Source organism: Dysidea avara, chromosome 6 (genome assembly GCF_963678975.1).
Source record: "Dysidea avara chromosome 6, odDysAvar1.4, whole genome shotgun sequence".
NCBI classification, from domain to species: Eukaryota; Metazoa; Porifera; class Demospongiae; order Dictyoceratida; family Dysideidae; genus Dysidea; species Dysidea avara.
The window spans coordinates 13,178,368-13,188,056 of record NC_089277.1 but is presented as its reverse complement, the minus strand read 5'-3'; the positions used below and the strand labels follow the sequence as shown (position 1 = coordinate 13,188,056).

Below are 9,689 nucleotides of genomic sequence, written 5' to 3'. Positions count from 1 at the left end.
TCCATTAGATACACCAAAAATGTAGGTAGATCATCTAACAAGGATTTATAGTAATCATTAGAATGTAGCATGTATAGTATGCTTTGATCTTTAATGAAGTCTCTAATCTCCTGACATGTTAGAAACCTCCTTGAGTTGGTTAGAGAGTTATTTATTCAGACTTCAAGCACATCGACTGCATATAACATTTAGTAAAATGTACTTTAAAGTTAGTTATAAAAACTTGTTTTTAATTGTGGGTTTCAAACATTCGCCTTGGTTTCTAACCTTTGACTGGGTTCCTACATGTCGAATTGTATTTACAGTACGATATACATGATTAATGTGGTGAATTAGTGAAATTTGATGTAGCTGTTTGCCGATATATAGAGCATTTAATCATGCCACTAGGGACTTCTGTTGTATGAAATTTGAGGTGGTTGTCAACTTGAATATATGGAATGTTACTGTATTGTATGTGTTTATTATCATGTTATTAAGGTTAAATATTCATCATGATGAAGCAGAATTACAGTTAGCAATGTTGGAGTAACAGTCAAGTATAATATATATACAGTATATATATATATATGGCTGGATGTCTGGAACAGTGGTACACCTGCAATTCTGGGGAGGGTGGCAATGACCCAGTGTCACTTGGTGAAAAAATTCAGTAAAATCTTGAAGGTATTTTGTTAGTTGTAATACAGTGGTGACATTATACAATATTGTTAAAGTTACCTGTAAAGTTACCTTGCCCGCACATTCACAGTCCCCCCCAGAAGCTCATTATATTTAATGCTTAGCAATTTATGTAGTGTAGTCTTTGTGTACAAAGATACTGTAGCAAAAAGGGCTCTGGCAAAGGCGTAGCAACTCGGGGGGCTGGAGTCCCCCTTGTGATTTTCTGACTGAAACTGAGATGATGAAATTTTGCAAATATGCTATATAATTATTATATGTTAGGCTATGTTACCAGAAAATATTGCTCTATGATGTTCTTGAACTATTTTTGATTTTTATCAGTAATATTATACATTAAATATATTTATTACATGCAAATTATTTCGTACAGATCTCTCTGCTGGGTAACTTGAAATGTAGCTGAACTCTCTACAGGGTGGTTTCTTTGTAGCTGAACTCTACAAGGTAACTTCTTCTAGCTGATCTCTCTACAGGGTGCTAGCTGAACTCTCTACAGGGTGATTTGTTTGCAGCTAAACTATCTACATGGTGGTTTCTTTGTAGCTGAACTCTACAAGGTAACTTCTTCTAGCTGATCTCTCTACATGCAGGGTGACTTGTTTCTAGCTATACAAGAGGCCATAGCAAGAGACAACCATGACAAGAATTGATTCTTATCTATATTCCTTCTTTCCCTCTGCTATCAAACTCTGGAATTCTCTAGAATCTCTACCCCAGCACATGATTGACTCTAACGACATTGATCAATTCTAGTTGGTCTAGCAACAATTATTAATATTGATTAAGCTATTTGTAATTTGTTTGTTTGTGATGTGTGCATCATACTCTTTTCAGAGGTCTGCACAGTAATAATGTAATAATACAGTAACTACCCAGACTCTTCTATGGCTGCACCACATAAACATCATGTAACATTGGTACAGGTGTTAGGTAAGAATTTGTTGAGATGTCAATAAGGTGATTAGTGATCTTAAACATCATAACATGCAGCTTTCTGTTCTTCTCTACATTCAGCAAGGGTTGGCCACTTAAGGTTTGTTAGCATTTGTATAACACTGGCATAAGGGGAGAAGTTATTCCTTGCTGCTTGCCTCTGACTTCTTCGGATATCCTTTTGTGTGTGTGTGGTGACCAAATAATGGCTGCATCATGTAATCTAATAATTATAGGCTTTACCATCGCTTTGTAGCACATGTAGCAATTACTTTTATTTTCAAGTGGGCAGTTGTGCAAATTTCGTTGCAGAAATCCTTTGATTCTGTTAACCTTGTTGGTAATTTGCTTTATATGATCAGACCAAGTAAGATTGTAACTATTAAACTGTTAGCTACACCTAAGTATATACTTAGCATGGGCAACTTCCATAATTATTTGGGGGGAAGAGCAGACAGCAAAACTGATTAATCCCAAACAATTACAACTTTCTCTGGAGTTCTACTCTAGTCTGGTGACAGCCGCATTCAGTACCTGTGCAGATGGAATGCAATTAATTTGAAAATACGCGCGAAACACTTGGGACAATTTCCGGTAACAGAGTGCGACAGCTACTGTACTTGCACTTATATATTAAATGACGTCTATTTCCTCTACAAACCCTTACATTTGTGCTGGTTGTGGAAAAGACATAAGAAGCTGACCATAATCAGTGGCCAAATCGGGAATAACGTCATAGAATGTTGTTAATTGGTCACTAAGCAATCTGATTGGACGCACCAGTTTTTCGTAAGGTTGGTACAGGTACTGAATGTGGCTGTCACCAGCAACCTAGTATCGTACGTTAAAATGAGAAATACTCATATTGTCAAATGTGCCTTAAAATGGAGAAATACTCATTATGGCTTAGGAGTCGGACTCCTAAAGCAGCCTTAGGAGTCCTGAGCTGTGTGCCGAGGCTGTGTGCGAGATCACCAAGTGTTGGTCGTTTGCGTAACCTTGCAGGTACGGCGAAGTTAATATTCAGTAATTGATAGTGACAAATAATACATAGACACTATCCAAAACCACGCCCACTTTAGGACGCCATTTTGTATGGGGCCAATTTCAATAATCACTGACTGCACTGCGTTGAAATTCAGCAATGAAGAAAGCTCGAACTAAGTGGTATTGTCAAACAATAGTCCATGGAAGCTTTCAATGCAGTAAATTCCTTGTTCTGGCTAAAGGCAGGTGATTATCAGGTGATGAACAAGGCGCGAAGGGCTGACGACACTAATTCCTTTGTTTACCTGTACAAGGAGCGCCTGGATGATCAGCCGCTATTACGATTAGTATCACTAATAATTTACCGCGGTAATGGATACTATCTATTTGCTTCGCAGTGGGCCAATAAGGCAATTTGGGCCGAGATTTGGGCTGTCGATGCTTCGCGCCTTGTTCAACCCTGATAACCACCTGCCCCTAACTAATTATTGTTCGACAGTACCCCTAATTCGAGCTCAAAATGGCGGGTAACTGTTGCTATGACGATTACGTAGTTTTGGATTGTGTCTATTTATGCAACCAAACTACGCAAATACCAGTAAAGTTCACTTTTCATTATGAGTGAATAGCTTCACCAATACTCTACACATTTGCACCACAGCCATGTCTCTGATTTGCTCAGGCTGCTTTTCACAAGTGGATAGACATGCATATGTAGTCTTGCATATCCAGACCACTACTTTTCTTCTCGCTTTTCTTTTGTGTGGGGTTGGGAAAAGTAGGGTCTGGTACACCTGCATTAAGAATTCTGTGTAACATTCCACTGCAGTCAGTGTGATTGTTGATTGCTGCTGATTGGCAAAGCCCTAAACTTCTAAGACCTCTTGTACAATGATGGATAGCAGGTGTGAGGCTTTTTAACAGGCCACCTTAGAAGTTTAGGGCTTCACCAATCAGCAGCAATCAACAATCATCACCCTTACTGCAGTGAAAGTTACACAGAATTCCTAATGCAGGTGTACTTTTCCCGACCCCACACAAAAGAAAAGTAGTGGTCTGGCTACACAAGACTAATGCATATGGCGACCAACTGAAACACCAGACTAGAGCTGCCTATATATTTTCTAGATACATTTCTTTAATTTTCAGTGGCACAGAGCCCAATATTTTTTTATAAAACACAAATATAATCAGACGTACCGTTTAAGTAGGGATCTCCTTGTAAATTTCGCGTGCCGCCCAAAATTCTGCCTTTGAAAATCAACCTAGAGACATCTTGCATGATGAAAATCACCTTTACAGAATAGTACTAGTTCATATAATATGTAATACAGCAACAAAACACTTACAGGTGGCCAGATATAGAATTTTTAAAAATCACCAAACCTCAAATTTTAGTCTGACTGCCTGACTGACCACAGTCGCAAGGCTAGAGGCCAAACAAAGCAGTGCACAGCCACCATTTTATGCCACAATAACAAACCAGTGGGATGTGCCTTTTGAGGTTCCGCCTTGTCTTTTCTTTCATCTTCAATCACTTCTTCATCTAATGAAACCATACCAAGGCATTCATTTTCCGTATCAACCCTTTCTTTCAGCAGTGTATTTACATGCCACAGAATTATTTCAGAGCTGGATTTCAGAAGCGCTTCAGTCCTGGCGCTACAACAACGAAAAAAATAGAGTGCAGCAAAGCTAATATTAAGGCTGGGGATACCATATGACCCACTCGGCCAAATAAACACTGGTTGGCCGTATTCACAGCGAAAATTTCAAATTTGTAGCTTTTGACCTTCCTAAGCTATGCTGAGATTGAAATGTTTCAAATCGCATATCTTACAATTTACACTGGGAAATTTTGAGGGAAATTTACTGTAGCACTTCCAAACCATGACAGCCATTTTGACAAAGATTTCTACTCAAAAGGGACTTGACTCGCAAGCATTTCGTTGTGCTGTGTATTAATGTGCGTAGATTGACAGTTTTCCCTAATTAGGTCACATATTATGTAATTATTGACATGACAGCAAATGCTGCAATTAGAATCTACAAAACAAATGTGAATATTTGTTTTTCTTGGATTTTTTTGTATGGTGTGTCTCCAGGAGGTCATGTGCATGGACAATATATTACAATGTTGCACATGGATTGTAAACACACAAGATGTATTACGAATAGTGTACAGTCCTTGTAATATTATGTCACAGTGTTTTAAGGAATTGGTAGTGGAGACTAGTTCCTGAGACTAGAGTAGAATACCACAATTCTCTCATGATTTCAGAACATTTTTGAAACTTATAAGGCCTTTTCATCAAGTAGTAGTGTCTTGTTATCATCACTAAAGTTGTTTTGTTGTTGAGCATTGCATAGGTGACGGTTACTTCTAGTTGGTTTCTTCTTCATAGGTTACGGTTACTTCTATGTGTTGCTCTGGTATGTTTGTGTAGAGTAATCTCTGACTAGGTGATGGCGAAAGAAAGGACAGCCCCTCAATTTAAATAACATAACTGTATTTTATTTCTTTAGGTACTAAAACCTGATGTAGGAGAAGTTAAAGCTGAATTATCGAGTGGATGAAGCGCGAATGTAACGGAATGTTTATGTAGGTAAATCATGGCAGTGGGAGCATGTACTTACACACACTTGGCGCATGTGAAAGAAAGCAGTATCTGTTATGTTTCTTTAGCAACACAATGTAGTGAGTTGGCATCATGTGAAGCTTCACTGTGGTGTGAAATGTTCAGACAACTTACACCTGGCAGTGAAACTACTGCACTCACAGAAACTCAAGTGGGGACTCTATCACTATTCACTGGAAGAATAAGTACTAGAATCAGTTTTCGCATAAACATTGTCTTCCTCTGCATAAATGGCTAGTTTCACCATGAAATAAGTTTTTCCCATATACTTTATTACAAGGAATGTTTCACCATTTTGTTCAATTTATGGAGTAATTTCCAATCTATGTGCAGCATATATAGTTGTGTGTGTCTCAGCAATCTTAAGCCACGTGGAGGCCCATAGTGATTCTGACGTGCAAATCGATTGTCGAATTTGGGTATAGGGGCAAAACTATAGGATATTCAACTTAATTTCCTGTTTCCCATCCTGTCCAAGCAAACTTCATGAAACTTTTCCATGTGGGTTGGTGACAAATATGCAGAATTTTGAAGGGTACAATTTTGTCTGAAGGTATCCCTACTATATACACCCTATATGATGTGTACTATACTTTTATCTTCAATGATTGCTGTTTTTCTCTACCTTAGTGAGCAATGTCAGCAGCAGAAGTGAAGAAAGCTCAAAATAATTTAACATGTCCAGTATGTTATCAATTGTTCAAGAACCCCAAGTATCTGCCTTGTTATCATTCCTACTGTGAAGGATGTCTGGAGAAGATACAGGTACAATCTAAGATCATCTGTCCTGAGTGCAGAAATGGAGCCAAGGTTCCTCCAGGAGGAGTGAGGAAATTTTCAACCAATTTCTTAATCACCCGGCTAGTCGATGATTTGATTTTGAAGAAAAACGAGGCCGGAGAAGAAATTGTCAAGTGTGATATATGTGATAAGGATCATCCTGTTGTATCATTTTGCCCTGACTGTAATTCATTTTTGTGCCATGATTGTAATGACAGTCATAATCGCCAAGTGGATTGCCATGATCATGGTGTTCTACCATTAGCTGAACTGAGATCAAAGAAAGACACACCAGCAATTCAAGCTAAGGTGAAGATCCCACTTTGTAAGGAACATGATTATGAACTGAAGCACTACTGTGAGACATGTGATGAGCTGGTGTGTGTATATTGTACAATGAAAGACCACAGTGGTCACAATCATGATACTGTAAAGAAGATAGCTGATAAGCACCGGTCTCAGTTAAAGGAGATCACCACTCCAATAGAAGGAATGGTCCAAGGTCTGTCTGGTGTACATGATAACATCAACAAGATGATGAAGATGATAAGAGAACAAGGTGATGAAGTGAACAAGCAAGTTGATCGACATTACGATGAACTGGTTGAAAAGCTGATGAAGCAGAAAGATCAAGTCAAGAGACAAGTATGTGACACAGTGTCACAGAAAGAGAAGGCACTTACAATACAACTTGATGAAGTGGATTCAACAAAAGACAAATTTGTCAGCATGAATGAATTAAATGATGCTTTAGAGAAGGGTTCCGACTTAGAAATATTGTCCGCAAAGAAACAAGTGATTGATGACATGCAGAAACTAACTGAAAGGTACAAGAAACTAAATAAATCTCCTGTGCAATCAGCCACAATGGAGTTCATACACAATGCAGATCCTATTCCACAGTTTGGTTCCTTCATTACCTATGCAGAGTGTCATGATTCTGAAATAACTAATCTTCCACAATCCATCATTGTAAGTAAAAAGGTAGAAGTCACCATCATCACCAAGGATAGCAATGGAGATCATTGTTCCACAGGAGGTCACAAGGTATTTGTCCGATTAAAATCATTTACAGGCAATGTGACTGTTGGGGAGGTGAGGGATAACAATGATGGTAGTTATGTGGCTTCATTTGTAATTGGAGAGGCAAAGCTATCTGTATCCGTTAATGGTCAGGAAATTAATGGAAGCCCTTACACCATTGTGGTTAGGGATTACCAGGCACTTAGCTTTCCTAACAGGATAGTGGATAATAATGGTAGCATGGGTCAACCTTTTGGTATCGCATTTAGTAGGGATGAAGTGTGGGCAGCAACTGACCGCTCTAACCATTGTGTATACGTATTTGATGGTCAGGATCAGATGGTTAGGGAGTTTGGAAACCATGGTAGTATTAATGGACAATTTAGAGGTCCACGAGGTATTGCATTTGACAATGACAATCACTTGTATGTGGTTGATACTGGTAACCACAGGGTACAGAAGTTTGATGCCTATGGCAAATATTTGCTGCAGTTTGGAGGTTGTGGTTCAGGTGATAGTCAACTGAAGTCTCCATATGGTATCACAACACATAGTGGTAGGGTATATGTTGCTGAGTATAGTGACCATCGTATATCAGTGTTCCAGTACAATGGTGACTTTTGCATGACTTTTGGTTCTGATAGGATAGGCGGTTCTTATGATGTAGCAGTTAGTGTCAATAATCAGTTGCTTAAATGCTGACTATTACCACCACCGCATTGTTGTTTTTGATCTTGATGGTCAGTATGTAGGCAAATTTGGTACACGAGGATCAAATAGGGGTCAATTGAATTATCCATATAGTCTTTCTTCTGATGCACATGGCTTTATTCTAGTTACTGACTACAATCATCGTGTGTCTGTCTGACTATTCTGGTAAATTGATGTATTGCTTTGGTTCTAATGGATCTGCTAAGGGACAGTTTAACAGTCCTCATGGCATAGCTCTCAGTCCCAATGGTAGCTTGTATGTTAGTGACTGCTATAACAAAAGGATTTAGGCATTCACAAACTATTGAACATATAACTTTAATTACTTTTGCAAACTATAATATTTAGCTGCTATGATAGTATTAATTTTGTATATATATATACACGTTTTATATAACTACTGTAATAGACACTTTTAAAACTATAACAGTAGTCCTACGTAATTGCTGCTATAATTTATGTATTGCTTGACCATTTATTTTATTCAGAATTTCAACCGTCTGCAGTGTAATGTTGCTTAGTGCTGGATCATTTGCATTTGTCTTGTGTGTGTGTGTATGTGTGTGTGTGTGTGTGTGTGTGTGTGTGTGTGTGTGTGTGTGTGTGTGTGTGTGTGTGTGTGTGTGTGTGTGTGTAAAGATAATAAGAAACAAATTTGTACACAGCAAAAATAGTGTTCCAATACTACCAAGAGTACATAAAGATAGGGAGGGAGAGTGTCTAACTAGGATCAGCCAAAATAACTGCGTAGTATAAAGCATCAGTACATTGGTAGAACAAAAGCTTTACCTTATTCAACAGCACTCAACACCTATCAACATATCTCTATCATCGGTAAAAGTGTTAATTTGTTCAAAGATCATTGGCTATTCAATAATACGCAGTGATTATGTACAGGCTGCATTGGCAGTTAGACACTCTCCCTCCCTATTTTTATTATGTACTCTTGATACTATACATAGGAGGCGGATGGGTGCTAGAGTTGGGGGTGCCCAAAATTTATGTTGGTAGTAGTAAGTGTGCGAAGCATGCTAACGCTAGAGGGGTCTGGGGGCATGCCCCCCCCTAGGAAAATTTTGAAATTTAGGTATCAGGAGATTGAATTTTGGGGCATTTTTGGTGGATTTAGCTGTCAATAAATTGCTATCTATTTTAATACATGCTTGACTATTGTATTAGGATGACTGCTCTATTGGAGTGACTGCTGTATTAGATTATCTCGATCGTGATTGACCAGTTTCTGGAAACCTTGCAGGAGTTCACATGATGACTATTGCGCAAGACAGCTTTAAGTTTGCCCCCCAGCACCCCCAGTAAAATAGTTGGGAGTGCTGGAGCACCCCCTCTTCCTCCGCCTATGCCATACCTATACAAACTCCATCTTTAGTCAGTATTGGAACAACTAATTCGAAAAGTCCCTATGATGACAAGAGAAAATGGACCACAAGTCTATAAATGACTCCAATGCTATTCATGATCAGTATTGGGGCCTGTGGTCTGCCCTTGTTTAAATTAAAGCTGCTATCCGTAGACTCTTGATTGACAATAATTATTTCTACAGCATGATATCATTATTGTACATGTAACGTGATTGTATTTTTTGGGCTGCTTCCCTGGACGCACCAGACACTGTCTGTCTGTCCAGTAAATAAATAAAAAACACCAAAATTACATAGACGGAATAAATACAAGCAGTATGTATGTGAATTATGCTCTAGAATCACAATCATTACCATTACATAATTATACTGTCCGCGTTAGTCTTAGATGTATAACTAGGCTTGAGTCTATATAGTATGCCAGGATATTTTGAGGCACTATATATAGAAAAGTAGAAGTACCAAGGCAGGAATCAGACATAACAGGCAAAACCAGCTTTTTAAAAAGAAATCTATCCAAGCTATTGAACTTGCTGATCACTGTAGGAAGATT

At 38.5% G+C, this 9,689-nt stretch overlaps 1 protein-coding gene across 2 annotated transcripts; it reads left to right on the top strand.

Annotated features, from left to right (window-relative positions):
• Nucleotides 1-449: 449 nt before the first annotated feature.
• On the top strand, nucleotides 450-8,245 carry LOC136258006 (E3 ubiquitin-protein ligase TRIM71-like). Of its 2 annotated transcripts, none has more exons than XM_066051304.1 (2): nucleotides 450-666; nucleotides 5,874-8,245. In XM_066051304.1, the coding sequence occupies exon 2, from the start codon at nucleotides 5,880-5,882 to the stop codon at nucleotides 7,746-7,748; it is 1,869 nt and encodes a 622-aa protein (XP_065907376.1). In that variant the 5' UTR covers nucleotides 450-666; nucleotides 5,874-5,879; the 3' UTR covers nucleotides 7,749-8,245. The 2 variants fall into 2 exon arrangements, with proteins under 2 accessions (XP_065907376.1, XP_065907377.1); XM_066051305.1 differs by lacking the exon at nucleotides 450-666 and adding an exon at nucleotides 2,226-2,411.
• Nucleotides 8,246-9,689: the final 1,444 nt, after the last annotated feature.